The sequence below is a fragment of the Mustela lutreola genome, chromosome 6 (assembly GCF_030435805.1).
Source record: "Mustela lutreola isolate mMusLut2 chromosome 6, mMusLut2.pri, whole genome shotgun sequence".
Classification (NCBI taxonomy): Eukaryota; Metazoa; Chordata; class Mammalia; order Carnivora; family Mustelidae; genus Mustela; species Mustela lutreola.
In genome coordinates this window covers 58086075-58111955 of record NC_081295.1, presented here as the reverse complement: position 1 = coordinate 58111955, position 25881 = coordinate 58086075, and the positions used below count along the sequence as shown (strand labels likewise).

At 38.8% G+C, this 25881-nt stretch overlaps 1 protein-coding gene across 7 annotated transcripts in view; it reads left to right on the top strand.

Annotated features, from left to right (window-relative positions):
• Positions 1–25881, top strand: part of UTRN (utrophin) — a 509162-nt gene that overhangs the window by 418213 nt on the left and 65068 nt on the right. For all 7 annotated transcript variants that reach the window (XM_059177336.1, XM_059177335.1, XM_059177337.1 and 4 more), the window contains 3 exons: positions 688–748; positions 14696–14757; positions 16647–16721. In XM_059177336.1, the coding sequence (XP_059033319.1) occupies positions 688–748; positions 14696–14757; positions 16647–16721 (198 nt within the window). The remainder of the gene's footprint in view (positions 1–687; positions 749–14695; positions 14758–16646; positions 16722–25881) is intronic.

The following is a 25881-nucleotide window of genomic DNA, read 5'->3' as shown; positions in this document are numbered from 1 at the left end:
AATATAAAATCTCAATCATAGTGATATCTAATGTGAAAGTAAGAAACTGTATTTTCTGTGCATTTCAGATGAAATAAGTTTTTGGCATTCTTCTATCCAGATAATTACCTTTGTTGTTTTCTTTTTTGTCGTTGTTGTTTTTAACAACCCTTTGCCTGTGTTTGTCTTAATCTTTCCTTTTTAAAATTCATACAGATGAGTTTGTTTAAATGCCATCTGTCCTAGATAGTTATTCTTGTGAAACAAAGTAAAGCATGTTACTAATGATCTGGAAAATTCAGTCTTGGGAAATCTAGTTTATAATCTGGAAATACCAGGTAAAATTAATTTTGGCTTTAGCTTAATCAAAAAATATATACAGACTCCATTTTTCGAATAGCACTAAGTTTTAAATTGTGGTGATTATAAACAATAAAACTTGATTTTGAGAAGTATTTTTAGCAACAGGTTCAATTAGTTAGGTTGGCATTTGAAATTGAACCTGCGTTGTTTCTTTCCTTGCTTCAAATGAATCTTTAAAAAGCCACTCTTTGTTTAGCCTCACAGATTTCATAATTATAGGAATCCAGCTCAAAAACCAGAACAGTTCTCATTGAATTGGCTATAAAATGTGTTCAGTTGTTTTGCATTATGGCGTAAGTCTTTTGGGTGAGCAGTGTTTCCAATAACCTCCCTTTGTTTCTTCAGCTTCAGTCCAGCTGCCATGGCAGAGATCCATTTCACATAATAAAGTGCCCTATTACATCAAGTAAGTTGATTTTAATTCTCCTTTATGATACCAAAAAAAGTTAGGTTGATAGCTTAAGAGGCTTTCCACTGTAACTTTAGAAAATAGAATTCAATCCTGCTGTCTGAAGGAAACTATATATATATATATAAAATATGTAAAAGAAGTTAGTTTAAAAATCAGAGTATTATTTGTAGTTTATTAGATTAAGGCCATAGGTGTGTTTAGCATATATTATTTTAAAACTGATACTAAAATATTTGGGGAAACTGACAAAATTTCTAAATATGTCAAACTCTTGGGGCACCCGGCTGGCTCAGTCTGTAGAGCTTGAGACTCGACCTTGGGATTGTGAATTCGAGCCCCACCTTGGGTGTACAGATTACTTAAGAATAAAATCTTAGTAAATAGATATGTCAAACTCTTGACATGATGCTGTTTCTCACACAGTACTGATTCTAAACCATTTTTATTTCTCCCTGAAAATCCATTTAAAAAGTGCTATACTCTTCTCATTTTAATCCACTAAAAACAAGCAGTGTTTTTATCATTAAAAAGTTCAGTATTTTCAGGGGTTTTTGGCTTATGGATATTAATTATCTGCAGTATTGTTTAGATTTATCAGTCTTCCTTTTTTTATTGTCAATTTGAGAGTTTCTCCTTTTTACATACAAGTTTCTCCTTATTATATGACATTTTATACATTTTGTATCATTTACACAAGGTCTGAGTAGGATTTGATCCTTGGCTTAGGCTAGGTATTGTCCTAGGACAGAATGATACAATCCCTTGAGGTGTAAATTAGCAAAGATGTTGGTTTACAATGTGTTAAACTGATGAAAGTCCTAGCTGACTCTGTGTTATGTGTATGGTGAACAGCATCATAATTACGGGAAAGTAATCACTATTATTAGGAGTCAACTCTGTCTCAGATTAGCCAGCTGACCTCACGCAAGTTGGGTAAACATCTCTGGGCCAATTTTCCTTTGTTTCTTTCCTAAATGGCATATAGATCTCCAAAATCCTTGCTGATGCTAATAATCTACTCTTCCAATATCCCTCTTCCTGAAAAATTTGTATATGAAGCCAGTGTTTATGAAATAGTATTTCTTTATGAAGGTTCTATTGTAGTCTGAGATGTATCCTCTGGGTAAAGAAAAATCACCATACCATATATGAAATGTAATAATAGTATATGTTATATTGCCTTAATGGAATTCACTACTTCCACTGTAGAGTCTATAGTGTACTGGTTTGTGATAAACTTAAGGATAAGGTAGTAAAGCAATTGGCTGGTGTCAGATTTGTGCAATCATGAATAGAAAAGTCAGAGGCTGGGTAATTGACATGTCTCTATTGAGAGTATAATCATCTGAATCAAATTTAAACCATTTTTAAAATTTTTTACATTTTTATTATAATAATAATAATAATAATAGCAGCAGGTGAAGAAGGGGGCATGAGTCAGGGAATGCTCACAGCCTCTAGAAACTAGAAAAGGCAAACCAATGGGATTCTCTTTTAGAATCTCCAAGGAGGATCACAGACCTGCAAACCTCAATTGTAGCTTAAGGAGACATTTATTTTGGAGTCATTTTTTATAGCAGCAGTAGAAAGCTAACACATGTATTACACAAAATGAAGAAGTCCATGAAATTATTTGAAATTAAATTTTTTTACTCAAAGAATCCTTATGTGATTTTTTTTTTAAGTGTAGATCAGATCCAGCAAAGCAGATTTTTGTCTTTACTGGATAAAGAAAATATTAATTCTCTTGTTTGATTATGTTATATGCTGGTTATTTATTTGACATTTTAAGAATCCATCTTGAATTTTAACACTGCTATTGAAAAGGAATTTCTGTATGTCCAAGTTGATTATATATGGCTAAAAATCACATTAAGTCAGAGTTTCACTGATTCAGAATTTTTATAATTTTGGTTGGCTCTCACAGGATTATAGTCTTGTTCACACTATGAGTTCTGATAGGGTAGACTGTATAGCAAAAGCTTGTTCCTCTGACATCTCATTAGCTGGAGCTCCGTGACCATGACCATGACCATGACCAGTACTTTAAAATATGTATAATACAATGATAGCCAATATGTGTAATGTGACTTCTAGGATTGTAGCATCCTAAAATATCTTCAGCTTCATTAGTGAAAGATTGAATTTTCTTGACTCCATATAGTTTTACTGTTAAGTGTCTTTAGTCAAAGGACTTTGAAATATGTAGAGATCTCCCCAGGTATATGGGATGAATTCTCTTATTTTTAGAAAACTTTCAGCCAGATGCTTTCATTACCTGCTCTGTTGTATAACTTAACAGTTTCTTTCTTCATAATAAATTATATCAATCTCTGGAGGTAGGGTTAATATGAGCCAGTATTTCCAGATGAAGAATTGTTATGAAAACAAAATTTAATTCCCAAGTAAATTAATAAGCAAGTACATAATGAGTGAAAGGGCTTTTAATATACACTTCCTTTTGCATGGCTGCACAAGTAAGTAGAGGAAGAATGTTAAAAACAAATTTAGCATGATTGTCACGCAGCTAGAGTTTCTGGGAGCATATTAGGATGTATTAATTTAGCCAAAAAGAAAATAAGAGTCAGGTAGAAATGTGGAAGTATACGATTTTGTATTCTTTATGGAAGTATACAATTTTGTGTACTTCAATTGCAGAATATAGTGAGAAAGTTGAAAGGAGAATGGGAAGAACAAATTGTTTTTCTTTCATATTTTAGTTTTATCGATTAGCTAAAACCTACTTTGATGGCTCTCCAATGCATTTCTTTCTCTCTAGTGGGTTTTCATTAATATTTTGTGGTGTACTGCAGTGGTTTCAGACTCATTTGTTTCTAAAAAATGGTAGAATATAGATTTGAACTGTAAGGGTCCGTATGGTATAAATCTCTCTATGTTAATATCTCAAGTTGAAACTCATATCTTTAAATTATATTTGCTGCATCTTAGGTAGGCTTTCCAAATCTGATCTAGTTATTTTTTCTTTTCTAGTATAATCCAGTGACAGCTCATTGTTCTATCAGTTTACAGAAACCTGCAATGGCTCCTGCTGCCTTTACAATATACAACAATCTACCATCAAAGCCAGATTTCTTTCTCTGTGGATTTTTAGTCATGTGTTTGTGTTTTGCACACGTTTTTCATTTCCTCAGCTAAAAGTTAATATCCAGGGTATTTCAGGCATAAACGGAACAACAAGGGAGAGCTTTGGGTTGAACTTTCCTAACATGTCACATTAATCGTACAAAGCTCATTGCTTCTCATTTTGATCCGGAAATAATACTAATAAATAGTCATAGCGGGTGATAATAAAGATCATTGAAACGAATTATATTTTTTGAATATTCATTTGCCAGCCACTGTGCTAATCCTGTAGTTATCTCTTAATTCTCACTGGAGTGTCGGAACTGTCATTACCCGATTTACGGGCAAGGCTTAGATAATAAGTATGCACATAGCTTGCTCGAATCACACAACCAGTACAAGGAAGAGCTAGTGCTCAAACCCAGGGACTGACTCCAGCTCCTGCCTCTTGACCATTGTGCCTCCAGCTCTCTGCACTGAGCAAAGAGAACAGAAATTTAAGTCACATGGAAAATCTGGGTAGTATGGGGACTTATATTAAAGAAGGTGCAGTCAGGTGGAGGAAATTTGAGCAAACATCCTTTTTGTTCATGCTATGGATTGGCTGCCATTTATGATACACCTACTGTGGGCCAGCAGTTGAGGCCAGAGCTCATTTTCGTAGGTCATTTCTGTAAGGGTAATACATGCTTTGATATGATTAAGGAAATGTCACACTGCGTGGTGCAGTAATGGAGAAAGGTACTTTTCTATAGGTAGAAAAATGTAGTTGTCCACAATCCTGCCAGTCGGATCTTGACAGGAATTCAGAGGTGGGGAGCAAACCATGTGGCCCTCCACTACCTTTCCTCGGTTCCATGGTCCGAGATTTCTGTCATTGGGTGGATTTCCATCCATGATTAGGATGCTCAACAGAGCCGGCTCATAAGTCCCGTAGGGCTTTCTGCATAGATGGCTCTGTACATACCCAGTCTGTTAGTAAGTCTTACTCTTTCACAGGATTTAGTAAGGTGAAGTTAGGAAATCTGGTTTTCTGCTCTCCCTCTATGATGTCATCTCTGAAGCCAGAGGGCATGACTTTTCGGGAAGCCTTAGTGGAAATCCTGCTGCTGCACTCATGACGGGTTGTCCCCTCACATCCTAACAGTTTTTCCACTTGAATCTGAGTGCAAACCTAAATTCTTTATAGAATCCTAAGTGTGCTCACACACACGCAGCTTTCATGTGAACATTTTAGTAATCTCTTCTTACTAGATAATACATATCACATTCTCTGAAACTGACGTTTCTCAGGATTACAGTGTACTAATTAAAATAAACTATCATTAACTACAGATGCCACTTCCATGGATTCTCTGCCTTATTCTCACGCCCTTTGATGAACAGGCCTAAATCAAATTTTTCCTCAAGTTATTACATCTCCTTTATATCTTCTTTTTCTATTCTCATGTCCATTAGGGATAATTCCCCTTTCTTGCCTTCCAAGGCCATTGTCTGCTGCCCTAATCCATCAATTGCTGGGAAAAAAATAAAACACAAAGTTTATAGTTGTAAATAAAATCTTGGAGAGCAAGTAGCTGTTTGTTATAGCAGTCATGTAGTTTATTTGCATAAACTCTATTTCCTTGTCTCATTATATATGTACAGTCTAAAGGAGAGAATTAATGCTTATTTCTTTAGAGGAATCATGGACCCATTTCAGTGATGTAGGTGAAATATTTCTCCCTTAAATAAGAGCGGAGAGGAGTGACAGCAAAGGGTTTTCCAAATATTTAGCCTAATAAGAAAGTCAAAGCTAACAGAGGTGTGTGTATAACAAAACAAAGAAGAAATTAACATAAAGCATTTTATGTTTAAAGATTGGAGGAAACTTATCCCAAAACAAAATAAATCCATAACAAAAATATAACTAATAATGAAAGGCAAACACAGCTCTCTTTGAAAGGCCTCCTACAGCTGTCTTCATCTCTGTCTCCCTCCTTAATCAAGATGAGAGATGGCATTCTCCTGGTGCCAGATTTTTAGTGGAGAAGTCTTGGGACATGCTTTGAGTCTCTTTGCAGGAGTAAAGCTTGTGTTTTCATTTTAATGATAAAGAAATAAATGAAACAAAGCTTAAGAGAATGTACCGGAGAGTCTGTTTTTCCAAGAAACAGTCTGTGACTTTACCTATGTTGAAAATAAATTTTTAAAATCATTGGGCCAACTCTGCTGATGAGGAGGGAAGAACGAAGTTGTTTTTTGAAAGAACATAAGCGTCTTGGGATCCCTATACCTCCTGGGCTTGGAGACAGCTTCAGACAAGTGAGCACACCTTGGCTGTTGAGAAAGATAACAGCAGGCCCTGTGCCCTGCAGCAGCCTTGAACTGGCACACTGTCACTAACGGACAACTTCCAGTGCCCCAGTGCCCTGACTTACTGAGGTAATTCAGGTGGAACTGACATGGTCCGAGAAAGACATTCACTAGTACAGGACTGAAAAAGATGTTATTTTCCTGCCATTCATCTATATATGGCTGTGGCCAGTGTTATTTTTACCATGAGGTGGAATTTGGGGTTGGCATCTTAAAGGTTACTCAGTTCCAGTGTATTATAGGGGCACTGTCAGCCTTCCTGTACTGTCTGACTTTTAGGGTCAAATTTGCAATTAATAAAGGTCTACTGTAAAGTACAGAAAAGTCACTATGGGGCCACTAAGGAGGAAAAAGAGATATTTGTATTTTGATTTGTAAAGATTAAACGTTTAAAACTGTCATTGAAACTAGCAAAAGTGCAGAAGCAATAATGATCAAATACATAGTGAAAGAAATAGAGTACTTTCTCTATATGGATTATAAAGTAAAATGATACAATGTAAAATTCAATACAACCATATAGAAAAAATTGATTTCTTATTTAAAGATTGCATATCAAAGAGATAGAGTAGTTAAAAACAAAAACAAAAAACCTAAATCTAGGGGTGCCTGGGTGACTCAGTTGGTTATGCTTCTGCCTTTGGCTCAGGTCATGATCTCAGGGGCCTGGGACTGAGTCCTGCATCGGGCTCCCTGCTCAGCTGGGAGCCTGCTTCTCTCTCCACCCCTCTTCCCTGCTGGTGTTCCCTCTCTTGCTCACTCGCTCTCTCTGTCAAATAAATGGATAAAGTATTTTTTAAAAATAATGTAAATTTAATAAATAATGTAAATTCAGCTTTAAAAAACCAGAAGGATATAAGGATAAACCCAACTCTGGTGGGCAATAATCCTGGAGCTGACACCCCAGGCAGGGAGGTCTAGAACACTCCCCAGAGCCAACTCAACAGCAGGTGACCTACAGGAATGTTGACTAATGTGCATTACTGGTCTGCCCCTCCCTAGTGTGACAACTTAGAGAGACACGGGGTCGAGTTTGAGACAGAGGGGAAGCTCCTTCTGAGTTCTGGGCCCAAGCAGAGATACTCCCAAAGTAGGGCCCCCCTGGGTTTACTGAGTGTATGCACGTTCATTCTTCCAGACAACCTTCCAGTGCCCTCAAAACTAGTATCACCTGAAGCTCCCTGCACACCCAGGCACACCCAGGCACATCCATTTTGGTTACAAATCATATTACTTTACTTGAAAACAAATACAAGCAAACCTTGTCATATTGTTTTGTAACAAATTGTTCTATAATTTACATTTGTAAATGTATTATAAAATACATTTGTATTTAGGGTTTGGGTAGTATTTTTGGTAGCCTTTGTGTCTATATAGCCATTTATATGCTTGTGTCTTTTAACCTGCTCTTGAGTATGAAATTATTTTAGGTGCATCTTATACTTGAATCCAATAGAGTTGGAGTTCTCCACTGTGGACAATTTTGTCGTCCTGCATTGTGTCTTCGTTATCATGACAAGCTAGTGACATTTAGTTTTCTTTTTTTAAATAGGCTCCATTCCCAATATGGGGTTTGAGCTCATGACCATGAGATCAGGAGTTAAATGTTCCACTGACTGAGCTAGCCAGACATCCCAAATCAGTGACATTTTTTAAAGGAAGATTCTATGCTTTTTCAGTATCTCTTACCAAGTAGGATCCTGTATCTTATATGGAATTTAAACAGAAAGGTTTTTTTCCTGAAATGTTGGCATTCAAACTTTCTTAAGTTTTCCCTTAGATTTATTCTTATATTTCAAAAACTGTAACCTTGCCTTTCTTGCCTTTAAAAGCCTAGAAGATGGCAGAAAATGTTTGCGAGGGTTCAAGAAGTTCTGTGTAACCTGAACACACATGTTCCGTCCCCTGGAGGAAACCGCTTCCTCATCTTCTGTCCAATCTGTCTTCCACCTGCACTGTCATATACACACACCACACACACACACACACACACAGTAAGACTCTGCGTACGAGCAGGAGTACTCCATATTCTTCATATATTCTGATCTCGAGTAAAATAAAAATTGGGGGGATTATAAATTCCAAGATGAGAATGTCACCTTTTAGATCCTTAAGAAGATACTACTCAGATAAATAGCATTGCCTCTGATTGCCAGAATTTGTTTTCACTCTTTACACTTAATCATCTGAATGCAAATTGATTATTTGGGAGTTACTGCTTGATTCCTATATTCTTTTTTTTTTTTTTTAGATTTTATTTATTTATTTGACAGAGACACAGCAAGAGAGGGAACACAAGCAGGGGGAGTGGAAGAGGGAGAAGCAGGCTTCTTGCTGCAGAGGGTGCCCCATGCAGGGCTGGATTCCGGGACCCTGGGATGGAGACCTGAGCCAAAGGCAGATGCTTAAGTACTAAGCCATCCAGACACCTCTGATTCCTATATTCCTATATAAACTTTCATAAACATATTTAAAGAAGGTATTAGCAGAGCCTGCAAAGGCCTGTGTCTAATCATTCTGGAGATTCTCTCTTTTATATATAGCACTTCTTATCTTCTACTGTGCTTTGTGACTTAAGGAGTTGATTTTCTGTCGCTTACTGCTCCACCCTGAGGAGCAGTCTGGGGCACTGAAGACAGAAAAGCAGCCCCTGCATCAGACAACACACAGTTCACTTATAATTTCGATAGGGCCTGTGTGTAGAGGAGTGAAGTTGGAAACGAAATTGATGTGATTTCAGTAATGAATAGGACATGAGATTGTGCACTCCTCAATTGAGAATTTTGTTTGTGAAGAAGAAAAAAAGGTAATAGAGAGCAGAAAATGTAGATTCAAGGTAGGGATATTGGTGTATAAGGATCGCAGATCTTCAACATTTGTGCAGCATAAGACATTTTAAAGAAAGCTTGGGAAGAATTGGCCTTTGATAGGTGGAGGAATTCCTCAGGAAGGAGGAGAGAAGAAGACAACCTGGCAGATGGAAGGTAGTTTATTGATTTGGTGGTTGGAAGCTGAAGGAATTCTAATATGGTGGATTCTAGTTTTCTTTTCAATGAAGTGTGAGATCAAGTGAAATGATATAAGGCAGGGAGGGAAACTTACTTAGGATTGGGAGAGAGATAGCAGCAGTAAATTGTCTTGGGGTCTGGGAAGGGAGTTTATTAGGGGATGTTGTGTGGTTGCCAGCAGTTGGACATTTGAGGTTTGAAGTTAAATATTTAAAGTAAAATTAGTCCGTCTGTTGAGTGATTTTCTCCAGCTGTATTCATGCACAGCTGCTCAGGTCCAGAGAAGGCAAGTAATTGAGCTGATCCATGCTTGGGCTTTGCTAGGAGTGAGCGAGAAGCGAGGCAGATGGGATGGTTTGTAATGATTATAATGATGGACCATGGACTCAGATTTAGACAGATTCATCAGAAAGATGTTAGAATCTCAGTCATACAAGTAGACTTCCATATTAAGAACACAGGCTTAAAATTCAGATTCCATTTCTACTACTTACAGAGACCTTGAGCAAGTTATCTAAGTGCCCTCCCGGCCCTAATTCCTTCATCCGTAAAATGGGGATACTGTTGGCACCCAGCTCATTGAGTTTTTATGCAGGTTGAGTTTACACAAGGGAAGTGTTTGGAAGAACCCCTGGTAGAGACCCGACAATCAAATAATAGGCTATTACTGTAATTAATCTTGTGTATCCTGACCTACTGTGTCATCTTTCACTATGTACAGCAAAGAAGAACTATTGCTCTTCCTGGGACCATCTTATCCCTGAACAATACGGGTCATTCTTTCTCTCTCACTTGTATTTTTAACTAACTGACTCACTTCTAACTTTTGTTTCTCTTATATGCCCTTAGAATTGCAATTGAAATGAAACAACACATGCAAAACTCAAAATCCAGTTTCAGGCACAAAATTGAGTAGATAAGTAACAAGTAAATGTTTTTGTCTAAGAGTCAGTTTTGGGGTAAGCAGGATGCCTTCTTGCCATCTTTTAAGGTTGTATGGAAGAAAAGGAGGCCACTCTAATGAGAACAAATGGGATTAAAAAGTTTCTTCCCCAGAGCAGTCTATTGCCCAGAAATCAGTGTCTTATCAATCTATCAAAATCACATGTACTTTGCTGTCAGTGCATTGTCTCATATATTGGACCATGTTGTTTTACACATTTTTGTGTTCTAGCCATTGGTGTACAAGCTTATTTCTGTCTTCCTTTCTGGGCTCATCAGAATACATTACAAATAATAGGTAGAAGCATGTAACGCCTATTAACCGTACTGGTTCAGCATTTCATCAAATTCCATATAATACAGGGAGCACATGTTATCTCAGCTGGACACTTACGAGGTGCTGTTTTAATAAGTATATGGGATAGCAAATAGGAACCAAAACTGTCCAAGGCGTTAAAGGATGTTTAAAAAAAAAACAGTTAACGGAGATCTCATGCACAGCACAGTGATTACCCACAATAGTACTATGTTTCAGACTTCAGAGTTGCTAGGACGCTGGATTTTAAATATTTTTTCCACAAGACAGAAATGATAATTATGTGATGGGATAGAGGGGTTAGCTAACACAACCGTGGTGATCCTACTGGAATGTATAAATGTGTCAAACCAACATCTTATACATCTTAAACTTACACTGTGTTACACTTCAATAAAAAATTTAAAAATTAGGGCACTTGGGTGGCTCAGTGAGTTAAGCCTCTGCCTTTGGCTCAGGTCATGATCTCAGGTTCTCCACCTCAGGCTCTCTGCTCAGCAGGGAGCCTGCTTCCCCCTCTCTCTCTCTGCCTACTTGTGATTTCTCTCTGTCAAATAAATAAGTAAAATCTTTAAAAATAATTAAAAAGTTAGAAATTCAAATAAGTGAATAAAAATTAGGGTAAATCTTGAGTCTCGTGGCATATAGAAAGAGCACACATCAAAGATTTCATTTAACTCACTAATCATGGAATGGGTAAGAAGTTATAAGAGGCTCCCAGGAGAATGCAAAGAACTGCATCTTTAGAGTCAAATAAGAGTTGCTAAAACGGAGTCTGCCCCTGGGTGCAAAGCTGGTTGACTGGTCAGCGTCCAGTCCACAGGACAGTCATCAGCTGCATCCCAGTGGACACAACTTGCATTTCGATGGAGAAGGAACATTTGCATTGCTATTGTCTTTTTTTTTTTTTTTTTTCATTTTCCAGAGTTTAAAATAGCTCAGAGACCCACTAACCTTTTGGCTGGCAAGAGAGGCTGCCTCTGTCATCCCCTTCCCCTTCTCAAGCGCACCACCCCTAGCACAGCTCCACACCCTACTTCCGCATACCACACGCTCTCCCTATCCCTTTCTTCATAGGATTTTGCATCTCCTGTTGAGTGCTGCTTTATTAGATTTTTTTTTTTAATAGTTTATCAAGCTGCACAGTATGAGGTTCTGTCCTCTTTCAGATATGAGGTTGCCCAGAAGCTGAGCTGTTGTTATTTGTGGGGTGGGGATGGGGGGTTCGGAGAATGCTGCTTTCAGTTCTGTGTTGGTTGCCCACTCTGGGAGGACTCGCAAGGATTTGGGCTGGATGACCTGACCCATGTGCAGCTGTTCAAATACTTAGAGCCTTCTTCGGGTTGATTGTGGATTTTGCTTTAAAACCCTCGCCCCTGTAAAAAGAGAGACAGAGAGAGAGAGGAGAAAGAGAAGAGAAGAAAAGAAAATCCAACAGCCAACTGCATCTATTCCTTTCTTTTTTTTTTTTTTTTTTTTTTAACTGTTGTTTGGTAAGCTGCACTGACACTTCTGTAACCAGAGGCTGTGTTTATTTTCAGCGCTGGCAGTTCTGCCTAATGAATCAACTGGTATTGAATTCACAAAGGGAGATGGCTTTTCCCTCCCTCCATCTGTTTGCCAAATGTGTGTGTTCCCTCAGCTCCTCGTAGTGGTTTCACTCCGAAGAGCCATTAGCAAGCGGGTCTTCTCATTGAATTCTCAGCCACCGCCATGCTGCCGAGTGGCATTTTCCCCTTGTGGTTCCACAGCAGTTGCTTGCCAAAGCTCCACACTTGGGATTCTAGAGAGAGAAAGAGTACTTACATGTGTTGTTTAGGTATAAAAGTTTGGCTTTGCGTTCCTCAAAGCGTTCGTTTGGATCTCAAGCTTTGAGTTGGTCCTTCATGATGGGATGTCTGTCTCTGGACAGTAGTGTCACCATGGGGATTCAGATGGCTCCAAAGTGACAGGGGTTGTGAGAATACTGGTCGGCTGTCTCACACTGCGAGCTCCTGATGGATTTGTTTTGAACTACACTCTATTTCCAGCAAATCCTTCTGTAATCCTTGTTGATGGTAGGGAGAAAGTTGTTTAATGAACAAAATCTGGAGGGTCTTTATATTTTGGGTTTTGTTTTTGTTCAGTTTTGTTTTGTTTTTTTACTTCATGCGTTAGAAGCTTTTTAGGTCAGTTACTTCCCACACGTGAACATGCATATCAATCCCATGGGATTTTCTTCACCTGAAGATTCTGGTTTAATAGACCGAATAGAGGTTGGAGATTCTGCGTTTCTGTCAAGCTCTGGGCCACATTATGAAAAGGAAGAATTTTAGGTCAGACAGCCTCAGTACTTTCTCTGTGGTCTTTGGAGCAACTTGGAGGGGGAAATGGTAAAACGGTTTGGTTGGTGTTCCACAGCAGAATACAAAGTGGAAACATTTTGCCTCTGCTTTGGTGTCAAAAACCAAGTGTAGGACCTAGACAACTTTCCAGCCCCTCCTGAAATAGACCTTCACTTTTTAGGCATGTTAATTTGTGTTATTTTTGGAATTTCCAGGACATTTTGCATACCCGATATCATATCTAATATTTAAATTTTTTCAGAGCAAATTATGAGTTCTTGGGGGGGTTTTGTTATATATGTGTATGTAACAGTGATTATGTCCTACTCCAAGTGACATGTCCCAATTTTTGATATATTACCTAGATTAAAAAAATAATCTCTCTTAAATTTGATCATATGAATATTTTAATACCACTCTCTTGTGTACTGTGCCATTTCACTTAGCTTACTAAACAGTTTTGTAAGAACTGAGTGTTATCCAAGAAGTCTTTTGAGTACTATTAAATGTTATTACTCTATTCTGACCTAGAAAAGGGACAAGAAACTATTTTGAAACATAAGGACACCAACCCACTGAAGTTAGGAGCTGTTTACTATACACACACACACACACACATACACAACCTAATTTAAGCACTAAGTGAATTTGTTCTACCTGCATCTTACTCCCGAAAGACTTTTAATTCTATGACTTCGTTTTGGAATTTACAGAAAATGAGAAAAATATAAAACTCGCTTGTTAAGTGAAGAATAAGCATCATAAGAAAAACTGTTCAATGTCTATCAAAAAGTACTGGCTAACTGTCAGGGAGGCTGATTGCTGAGAGGAGCACGGAGTTACATAGGCAAGAGAGAGTCATGCAGAAGGCGAGTAGAGAATCCAGATACACAGGAAGAGAGGGTTGGGGAGGAAAAACAACTTTTCCTGCACCCTCTTAGGTTTAGTTTCTAGGGGTCTGTGAATTATGCTCACAAAAGACAGATTAGCAAGAGAGGAGCGTTTATTTCTGTATGCAGTGGTGAGTAACTCAAAAGGATGGTTAGAATGGGGGGCATATGTATCCAGCAGAGCAGGGTAAAGAAGTCGGGGAGAAAAGGCTCATTTGTGAAGACCCAATAGGTTTCTTTAGGAAAGATAAATGGCTTTTTTAGGAGAATAAACATGAGATAAGAAAGTTTGTGATAATGTTTGTTTATGCAGGTGCAAGTGCTTTTTCTGTCTTCTTCATAGCCACGAAATCCCCCAGAGAAAGGATTTATGGTAGCCTTATTTCCCAGAAGTTGCTGCAGTTAGTCAGATAAAGGAAACTCCGAAAAGACTTCTTTCTACATCTGTTCAATCTTAGATGTCTTAAACTTGAAATAATCTTTATATCAATTCTAGGGCTCTGAGTGAGCCCCCACAGGGGAGAAGGGCTAATTTACACCAAGGAAGGAGAGACTGTAGGTTAAAAAGAAGAGGGAGCCTCACTCGATTGTGGGGTGAAGATGTTATTCAGAGTTAAACTCTTTATTTCTCAGTTCTTTGGAAATTTCATTAGGACTTCTAAAGTTTAGCAACTCTTTACAGCACTTCTACTCTCAGAGGATTTATTCTGAGTGAGGATCTATATCTGCCTAACACAAGTAGAATTATTCTGGAAACTACATTGATCTGGCTGCATCAAGCCTGATGCCCCAGGGTCAGACTTCATATCTGGGTTTTAATGTGTAGTTGTAAATCTTTTAGAGAGAGATACAACAAAATTTTTTACCTATATTTTCACAATATAATTGTTCAAATATTTGTTTCAAATGTTAAGTAATAACTGGACATCAGGTTTCAGGATGATGCATTCTATGTGATCTATATTACTTTGTATGTTCTTAATTTAAATATACTACCTTTTTGCCTCTCCCCTCCCCACCAGCCATCAAACACAGACAACCTGTTGGGATCATCCTAAAATGACTGAACTCTTTCAGTCCCTCGGTGAGTGCTATTTTATTTAATTAGCCTAAACAAATGATAATTGTATATTCTTTTTTTTTTTTTAAGATTTTATTTATTTGTCAGAAAGAGGGATAGAGCACAAGCAGGGAATAGTGGCCGGCAGAGGCAGAGGGAGAAACCGGCTCCTCACTGAGCAGGGAGCCCAATCCGGGACTCTGTCCCAGGACCCTGAGATCATGACCTGAGCTGAAGTCAGATGCTTAACCGACTCAGCCACTCCGGTGCCCGATAATTGTATATTCTTAACTATAAACTAAGCACCAGTTTTTCCTGCATGGCATGGCATGTTTAAAATAAAAGATTGTGTCACTGACATAGAAAAGCAGTTGAACTTCTGAGGGCAATGCAGGAAACCGTTTTTTTCCATTCTTCTTGAGAGAGCGTGTGGTTTGAAATCACAAGAAGTTGATTTTAAAAGGAGGAATGCAGATTCTCCCTATGGAGTCATCTTAAACTTCAGCTTTACCTGAAGACAAAAACAATGACAGTGAAGCAACCTCTAATTCATTGCTTTAAATTTCCTGTTACCCCACATTTTATTCAACTAATCTTACTAAATTGAATTGCCTACTTTCATTTTGCCAAAGTAGTGATGAAAAGCTAAAATCATTTTAATAGAAAAATGTAAGAAAACAGAGGAGGCTAGAGAGAATTCTGATCTTATAGATTTCTGGTAGACTATGACTTTGAACTGTTGACCTAGCCTGCTTCCTTTAGGTTGGTCCAGCGGTTTTGAGAGTTTTCTCTTTGGGTAGATAAGGCACTGTTCGAGGGGAGAGCAGCCCCTGACGGCTCTCACACCCACTCCCACTCCAGCAGAAAAGGAGCACTCCTCTTGATCTCTTTAAAGGTCAGGCATCTATCTGTTCAGCTTTCATTTGAATGGGTGAGGGTAGGCTACAAAGGGTGAATAAGTGAGAGAAAAGCCAGGAGTTTCTTTCATTTGTAAAGTGAGGGTACAAACTTGGATGATTTTTGAGTTTGCTTCCAGTTCAAAGAGTCTCTAATACAGACACTCTGTCTTTACGACACTGAGAAAGATATTACAAAATCTTTCTTTGAACTTGGTACCAAATCTTTTTTGGTACCAAACTTTGATACCAAAGCGTTTTTTTTTTTTTTTTTAAACTAAAATATAATTGGCACATAAGATTATATTAGTTATGGGCGTATCATACAATGGTTCAATATTTGACTTTATTATGAAACTGTCCATCATAAGTCTACTTAACATCTATCACCTCACATCCTTAAAACATTTTTATTCTTGTGATACTTTTAAGATCTCCTCCTTCAGCAACTTTCAATATGCAGTACAGTATTATTAACTACATTTAACCTCTTGTTTCTAAAGATCTGAATATAGATTTGGGGATAACTTTAACCATATCTATAAAAGAGCGAAAGAAGCAAATAAATTGGGATGGAAGATATAAGACTAGCTTTTATGAGTAGTGAGAAGGACAGCCTCATTGACAGAAAACTAATTGTCCTTGGGGAAGATTCTCTGGGAGAGGAGAGTCCCTCCCAGTATGGAGAAGGAAGGGCCCTGTGCCTGCAAAGTGATGGATTTATTAAACCTTCAGAAGTTAACAGGCCATGTTTCTTTTTCCTCATTTCCCTCCTTTTCCTATTGGATAATGCCCTCTTGAAAGCTGTGAAACACCACTCTGGAATGTATTTCACTATGGTGCTAATGAACATTTCATTATTCTCTTAAATAAATGCTGTGGATTTTGAGAGAAGACTTTTTAGAAAGAACAGGCATAATGCTTTTCCATCATCTGAAGTAAACAAACATGTTCTTGCCATTCAATAGAAGTTAAATAATAAGCATGCTTTTGAATGTGTTCCCTTTTTCATTTCAGCTGACCTGAATAATGTACGTTTCTCTGCCTACCGCACAGCCATCAAAATCCGAAGACTACAAAAAGCACTGTGTTGTGAGTTATTCTACCAAAGTTAATCACTCTTTTCTTTGGATTGCTTCATTTTTTTTTTTTTCTTTTTTGAGGCAGAGGTAAATAAAGAGGGTGGTGTGTTTGTAGCGTTAATCTCATTTTCAGTGTATCTCACTCAAGGAATTGGCCATGTTTCTATAAATGCTCTATTATTTGCCCCATCAGTATGCATGCAATAGTAAAACAAATGAACATATGCCATTCTCAGTTGGAGAACAAAATTAGCCAAAATACAGGAGTAACATAAAAAGCTTTTTCAAAAATTATGCTGGCACCCAATTTAAAGGGATTAAATCAGGAAATCAAAGTAGTAGATCATTTTCTTCTTTGTACTTTGTATTCACTTGGAAGTTTAGGATTCCAAACAGTTTGACTCAGTGCAATCATGTAATAAAGCAATACTAAAAAAATAATATTCCTGATTCAAATTTGAACTGCCATCTAGAAAATTAGATTAGATTATATTTATTTAAATATGTCTTGAGATGTTTGGTCTTTTTTTTTTTTTTTTAGATTTTATTTATTTATTTGAGAGAGAAAGTGAGAGAGAGCATGAGAGGGGAGAAGGTCAGAGGGAGAAGCAGACTCCCTAGGGGACTCGATCCCAGGACTTCAGGATCACTACCCGAGCCGAATGCAGTGGCTGAACCAGCCCAGCCCCCCGGGCGCCTGAAATGTTTGGTCTTATCAACATGATTTTTCCTGTAGAGAGTTTGCTCAGAGTAATGTTCTGTGATAACCATTTTACCAAAGAGGTGTTCCTTCCCCGACACACATGCCCAAACAACCTAACTTGAAAGAGAAGTGGGAATACTTGTAATAATAAAGCATAAATGGAATCTCTCTGAATTCTCTTTGTGGTCATAGTTTTAATGATTGAATCTATTCAAAGAACACGTAGTCCTTGTCAGATCGTTAATATGGAAACTTACATCCGCCCACCTATTTTTATGGCCTGGTAATCTGAACAATTCCAAGTATTCTTGTTGCTACGTTTTGTTAACAACTATTATATATCTAGGCAGTTCAGTGAAGGTTTGAATATTACTCTTTGAAAAATGATATATTAAGGTTAAAAATCTCTTAAATGTCAGTAGAAATTTGAATTACATTTCGAGCTGGTTATGTTAGAACTGTAGAACCATTCAGAAAAAAGCCCACAACCATGGAAAGCTTTAAGATAAGAACTTAGGGCGCCTGGGTGGCTCAGTGGGTTAAGCCGCTGCCTTCGGTTCAGGTCATGATCTCAGGGTCCTGGGATTGAGTCCCGCATCGGGCTCTCTGCTCAGCAGGGAGCCTGCTTCTCTCTCTTTCTCTCTCTCTCTCTGCCTGCCTCTCCGTCTACTTGTGATCTCTGTCTGTCAAATAATTAAAATCTTTAAAAACAAACAAACAAAAGATAAGAAGAACTTAAGTTAGGTGTGGAAGAGACGTCCTCAGGGCTACAAAAAACACCTGAAGATTTACAGATGAAAGAAAAAAAAATGAAATGCTTTTGATGCCATAATCCACAGAGCGCCCTGTGGAATTACCAGTACAGACCAGTAAAGCCAACACAGCCTGGCCAGTGATGTGTACGTTGAGCCGGAAGGGAATGGAAAGTGAATCCGGAGCACACAAAAGGGATGTTCAGCAGCTCAGTGAGTCGGGGGTGACAGCAGTTTTGAAAGAGGCTCAGCTGTGTGTCCTGTATCCAGCTGACGGATCTGGAAGGTCTTCTCAGGCTTGATGAGCTATAAAATGAGGACAAATGATTCAGCCACAAAATCACCATGGACCAAAGACTGCTTTTTCGTTACGATGAACGTGGTCCGAGTTTTCAGTAGTACTCGTGGTTGGATAAACATATGAACACATTTGGTGTTTTCCTCTGCTAGTCCTTCAGAATTCTCAAGAAAAAAACTCCCTCCTTCAGCTCATTCCTTCAAACCCGAGGGGAGCAGAGGAGGAATGCCTTTCCCTTCCAAGCTACATGACATGTGGAAATGCATACTAAGAAAAGCCCTGGGTTGCTTTGGATTGTAAATGTTTGGAGCCACCTGGCTTCACTTTCCCCACGGCCCCTGCCCCTCCTGCTCATCAGCCCAGGCCTCTGCACCACTTGTCAACTCACCTGTTCATGATTAAGCTGTTCCTCCACCTCCCGTCTTTTCTGTTGACTTGAAATGCCCTGACCCTTCCTCTGCAAAGGTCTATAACCCTTTCTTCCTCCCAGACACTGTTAAAAATTTACTTCTTTTGGAAACATTTACAAGCTAAAACCACCTGCCTCCAATTTTTCCAGAACTTTATTACTGCCTGTAACGACCGTTTCTCACCTACGCACCATATGCTTGCCTTTGTGTGATAGATAATGTCAGCAGCTCCCTCCTCCACTGTGAACGGCTCAGGTCAGGGGTCGTCTCATTGTGTGTAACCCCCCCACCCCAGCATAAGGTCTTAATGCAGAGGGTGTGCTGTCACTGCTTTGTGACTGTTCATTGATTTATTTGGCTCCATGATTGTGCAGGAGATAAGACCATGTAAAGAGACTTGGTTCCCACACTCAGAGGAACCTCCATTCAGAGATAGCATTACACACGGACACATGCTTTCAGTAGATTCCTCTTGCCCTCAGAATGGAATGGTCTTTGCCATGAAGAACAAGGCAAGCTTCCTTGAGTAGGAAGCACTTAAGCGAGGCGTTAAAAGTCACACGGGATTTAGGCACATGGCTATTAACCAGGGGTGAGGAGAAAGGGACTTCTGTACAGAAGCATCAAAGGTGTGGATGGAATTCAGGGAACGTAATGGAGTCTGAATGGAGTAGGTTATGAGCTATTTGTCCGGTATTCAGAAATGTCCTTAAAATCAATTTAGATCCACTGGGAAGGTCATTTTTTTCCCATGAAACCTTTTCTCATTCTTTTCATGTTGTTGTTGCTGTTGTTGCTCCTCAGGCTCTCAAAATGTTGCATTTAAGTTTGTGTTTGTTTTTTATGGAGTGGGGTGCTGTAACACCACTTTCTGTTTTGTGGGAGTTAGGAGATAGTCCCCAATGCAAAGGCATGCTTCAAAGATTGTATTTATTTATTTAACAGGCATAGATCAGAAGCAGGGAGAGAGGCAGGCAGAGTGGAGGAAGCAGGCTCCCTGCTGAGCAGAGAGCCTGATGCGGGGCTCAATGCCAGGACCCTGGGATCATGACGTGAGCCGAAGGCAGAGGCTTTAACCCACTGAGCCACGAGGTGCCCCCAAATGTATGCTTTAGACAATCTCTAAGGCAGAAGGAAGGACTCAGTGAATAGGGACAAGTACATGGTTCAGGTAAAAGAACATGAGGGCTAAGCTGACGGGTGGTGGTCACAGGGGAGAAGAGGGTATGGATTTGTAAGGAGGAGGAAGAACTGATGACTGGGGGAGTAGGGTATTTGCTAGTGGACAACTGGCAAAGGGTTAAAGAAGGACAGTGTTAGCACATTTCAGGATTTGCAGACTCCTGGCCCATAGAAAGTGATAAGACCATTGCTGGATTGCAACATAATAAGACCTTTATTTGGAATATATTAAGGTGAAGGTCCCTGAAACAGAGTAGGCGAGTTCTGTTTGGGAACAGAACAGCAGGGATGTGGGTCAGGTTTCAGGCAGAAGATGTGCATGAGAAAACAGAATTGGGAGCCATCCAGAGAGAAGGGAGGCCTGAAGTATTGACAGTGGGAGGATCAGGTTTACAGAGGGAAGGGGCATAGATGCAAGACCTTGAGCTTATTTCTGAGGTGTCTGGGGAAGAGGAGATAGGAGAGGTGCTCAGAAGGAATGGTCAAACAGTTCAAGAACCTAGGAGTTACAGAAGCCCAAGGTCAGGTGCCAAACTGTGGTTTTGCAGAACGGGAGAATAATGAACCACTTCCGTTCGATCCCCTGTGCCTCATATGTGGGATTAAAGAAAAAGCCTGAACAAACATTGATTAGAAAATGATTCTGCTGTTTGTTTCATTTGCCACATGACTGAGCTGTCATTTGTCTCCCTTTGAAAAGAGAAAATCATAATTTTCTGTGATGCAACATGTAGTCAGTTTTTTAAAGGAACCTAAACGTGACACTTTGCAGGAAAGGCGAAGTGTCAAAGTAAATCACTAAAAACTAAAGACATGAGTGTCTGTAGGATGTGACAAATTACTGTCACAGCCACAGAGTGTATCACAGAGGAGGCTGTTCTAGAAGAAATGCAAGGGCAGCGTGATCCAGGAAATGGTCTTTGTGGAATTTGGTCTGTTGTCACTTTCTGCCATGTGTGAATACAATAGCAGTGCTGAGTTGCTGGCATAATTAGTGTTGGAATTCAGAAAACTTAGAGCATTTTGGCAGTATTTGAATATGTTTCTTTGTGTCTGTGTGGAATTATAGTTCTGTTGCCACCATCATGAAGCACTTTTCTTTGTCAGGCACTGTGAGGGATGAGTTTGAATTTTCCTCCTGCCCTCTGGAAGTTTGTAATTGAAAACAGCGTACAGTGCCAAGAAGTAGGGTACCAATGATATTGAAGATTCCAGATGGTTCTTAATTTTTTTTTCTGATACAGTCTCTCACTCCTGTGAAGCTTACATGAGTTATTTTTGCAATTAGCTCAAATTTTACCAATGATGACTTTGACATCAGAAGGAAAGGGATTGACCTGTTATCCAGACTTGTGTTTTCTATTTGTCTCTCTTTTTTAAATAAAGTCTTATGTGTTGAGTTGTCCTGGAAATAATTTTATTCTGTATAATTTTAAATCAGTTCTTTCTCATTGTAGGTAACTTGAAAAAAAAAATCATTCTATGGTATTTAAGCAGCAAGAGTGGACACATTTCATGAATGTCTTTAAAAAATTCAAAACTAGTGCTTATTCAGTGGTTAAAAATAGGTAAATACAAAGGAAGCTATTCATTCATTTTATTTAACTGTCAAAATATGTCATTATATTTTTTGAGGAGATAGTTTTACATGAGACAAGGAGGAAATAGTTGGTTATATTAAAATAAAAAGTTCCCCTGAGTTTATTTCTTTTAATGTTAAAAAGTTAAATATGGTGGGGCATCTGGGTGGCTCAGTCGGTTGAGTGTCTGACTCTTGATTTTGGCTCAGGTCATGATCTCAGGGTTCTGGGATCCAGCCCCAAGTGTGTGATCAGTGGGGGGTCTGCTTGAGGATTCTCTCTCTTCCTCTCCCCTGCTTGTGCTCTCCCTCTCTCTCTCTAAAATAAAAAATAAACACATCTCTTTTTTAAAGTTAAATAGGGAGATAGGGAAAGCATTTTATGAAGCAGGAATTTCAATGAGCAGACCTTAAATTCATACAGGTTCTATAATTTTCCAAACCCCTATCTTTTAGATAAGGGTTTATAAGAGTCATTTCTATACTCAATAAATGTATAGACACATGGTAATTTGATAATCTACTGGTGCCCTGTTTTCAATTAGCTAATGAATGACTCAAAATTGATTAAAAAGAAAGATTATGTGAGGGGTTTTTTGTTGTTGTTGTTGTTTTGTCTCAACTCTTTCTCCTAGCCCTTGAGGATCTCCCCTAGTGCAACACATGCCTGTCCCTGAGAGCCAAGTGTCTGCCTCACCGTAACCAGTGCCACCCCTGTGCAAGCCACGGACCATCCGTACTGCCCTTGTCATTTCTGAGAACCCTGTAGACTTCTTGAATTCTTGTCTTTTTCCAAGTTCCAAGCAACTATCTTCCTGGAATTTTTTTCCTAGCTTTACATGGTCTCTTGTGTCTTCTAGTCTTTAAGGCCCATTTCAAATCCCACCTGCCCAGGAAACCCTTTCTAGACTCCTTCGACTCCCCTGTGGTTATAGCTCTTTCAGAAATCTATTTATTCTTTTTTTTTTTTTTTTTTAATTTTTATTTTTTTTTTTATTTTATTTTTTTTTATAATTTTTTTATTTTTTATAAACATATATTTTTATCCCCAGGGGTACAGGTCTGTGAATCACCAGGTTTACACACTTCACAGCACTCACCAAATCACATGCCCTCCCCAATGTCCATAATCCCAACCCCTTCTCCCAAACCCCCTCCCCCCGGCAACCCTCAGTTTGTTTTGTGAGATTAAGAGTCACTTATGGTTTGTCTCCCTCCCAATCCCATCTTGTTTCATTGATTCTTCTTCTACCCACTTAAGCCTCCATGTTGCATCACCACTTCCTCATATCAGGGAGATCATATGATAGTTGTCTTTCTCTGCTTGACTTATTTCGCTAAGCATGATACGCTCTAGTTCCATCCATGTTGTCGCAAATGGCAAGATTTCATTTCTTTTGATGGCTGCATAGTATTCCATTGTGTATATATACCACATCTTCTTGATCCATTCATCTGTTGATGGACATCTAGGTTCTTTCCATAGTTTGGCTATTGTGGACATTGCTGCTATAAACATTCGGGTGCATGTGCCCCTTTGGATCACTACATTTGTATCTTTAGGGTAAATACCCAATAGTGCAATTGCTGGGTCATAGGGCAGTTCTATTTTCAACATTTTGAGGAACCTCCATGCTGTTTTCCAGAGTGGCTGCACCAGCTTGCATTCCCACCAACAGTGTAGGAGGGTTCCCCTTTCTCTGCATCCTCGCCAGCATCTGTCATTTCCTGACTTGTTGATTTTAGCCATTCTGACTGGTGTGAGGTGATATCTCATTGTGGTTTTGATTTGTATTTCCCTGATGCCGAGTGATATGGAGCACTTTTTCATGTGTCTGTTCGCCATCTGGATGTCTTCTTTGCAGAAATGTCTGTTCATGTCCTCTGCCCATTTCTTGATTGGATTATTTGTTCTTTGGGTGTTGAGTTTGCTAAGTTCTTTATAGATTCTGGACACTAGTCCTTTATCTGATATGTCGTTTGCAAATATCTTCTCCCATTCTGTCAGTTGTCTTTTGATTTTGTTAACTGTTTCCTTTGCTGTGCAAAAGCTTTTGATCTTGATGAAATCCCAGTAGTTCATTTTTTCCCTTGCTTCCCTTGCCTTTTGCGTTGTTCCTAGGAAGATGTTGCTACGGCAGAGGTCGAAGAGGTTGCTGCCCGTGTTCTCCTCAAGGATTTTGATGGATTCCTTTCGTACATTGAGGTCCTTCATCCATTTTGAGTCTATTTTTGTGTGTGGTGTAAGGAAATGGTCCAATTTCATTTTTCTGCATGTGGCTGTCCAATTTTCCCAGCACCATTTATTGAAAAGGCTGTCTTTTTTCCATTGGACATTCTTTCCTGCTTTGTCGAAGATTAGTTGACCATAGATTTGAGGGTCTATTTCTGGGCTCTCTATTCTGTTCCATTGATCTATGTGTCTGTTTTTGTGCCAGTACCATGCTGTCTTGATGATGACAGCTTTGTAATAGAGCTTGAAGTCCGGAATTGTGATGCCACCAACGTTGGCTTTCTTTTTCAATATCCCTTTGGGTATTCGAGGTCTTTTCTGGTTCCATATAAATTTTAGCATTATTTGTTCCATTTCTTTGAAAAAGATGGATGGTACTTTGATAGGAATTGCATTAAATGTGTAGATTGCTTTAGGTAGCAGAGACATTTTCACAATATTTATTCTTCCAATCCAGGAGCATGGAACATTTTTCCATTTCTTTGTGTCTTCCTCAATTTCTTTCATGAGTACTTTATAGTTTTCTGAGTATAGATTCTGTGTCTCTTTGGTTAGGTTTATTCCTAGGTATCTTATGGTTTTGGATGCAATTGTAAATGGGATTGACTCCTTAATATCTCTTTCTTCTGTCTTGCTGTTGGTGTAGAGAAATGCAACTGATTTCTGTGCATTGATTTTATATCCTGACACTTTACTGAATTCCTGTATAAGTTCTAGCAGTTTTGGAGTGGAGTCTTTTGGGTTTTCCACATATAGTATCATATCATCTGCGAAGAGTGATAATTTGACTTCTTCTTTGCCGATTTGGATGCCTTTAATTTCCTTTTGTTGTCTGATTGCTGAGGCTAGGACCTCTAGTACGATGTTGAATAGCAGTGGTGATAATGGACATCCCTGCCGTGTTCCTGACCTTAGCGGAAAAGCTTTCAGTTTTTCTCCATTGAGAATGATATTTGCGGTGGGTTTTTCATAGATGGCTTTGATGATATTGAGGTATGTGCCCTCTGTCCCTACACTTTGAAGAGTTTTGATCAGGAAGGGATGTTGTACTTTGTCAAATGCTTTTTCAGCATCTATTGAGAGTATCATATGGTTCTTGTTCTTTCTTTTATTGATGTGTTGTATCACATTGACTGATTTGCGGATGTTGAACCAACCTTGCAGCCCTGGAATAAATCCCACTTGGTCGTGGTGAATAATCTTTTTAATGTACTGTTGAATCCTATTGGCTAGTATTTTGTTGAGTATTTTTGCATCTGTGTTCATCAAGGATATCGGTCTATAGCTCTCTTTTTTGGTGGGATCCTTGTCTGGTTTTGGGATCAAGGTGATGCTGGCTTCATAAAATGAGTTTGGAAGTTTTCCTTCCATTTCTATTTTTTGGAACAGTTTCAGGAGAATAGGAATTAGTTCTTCGTTAAATGTTTGGTAGAATTCCCCCGGGAAGCCGTCTGGCCCTGGGCTTTTGTTTGTTTGGAGATTTTTAATGACTGTTTCAATCTCCTTAGTGGTTATGGGTCTGTTCAGGCTTTCTATTTCTTCCTGGTTCAGTTGTGGTAGTTTATATGTTTCTAGGAATGCATCCATTTCTTCCAGATTGTCAAATTTATTGCCGTAGAGTTGCTCATAGTATGTTTTTATAATAGTTTGTATTTCTTTGGTGTTAGTTGTGATCTCTCCTCTTTCATTCATGATTTTATTTATTTGGGTCCTTTCTCTTTTCTTTTTGATAAGTCGGGCCAGGGGTTTATCAATTTTATTAATTCTTTCAAAGAACCAGCTCCTAGTTTCGTTGATTTGTTCTATTGTTTTTTTGGTTTCTATTTCATTGATTTCTGCTCTGATCTTTATGATTTCTCTTCTCCTGCTGGGCTTAGGGTTTCTTTCTTGTTCTTTCTCCAGCTCCTTTAGGTGTAGGGTTAGGTTGTGTACCTGAGACCTTTCTTGTTTCTTGAGAAAGGCTTGTACCGCTATATATTTTCCTCTCAGGACTGCCTTTGTTGTGTCCCACAG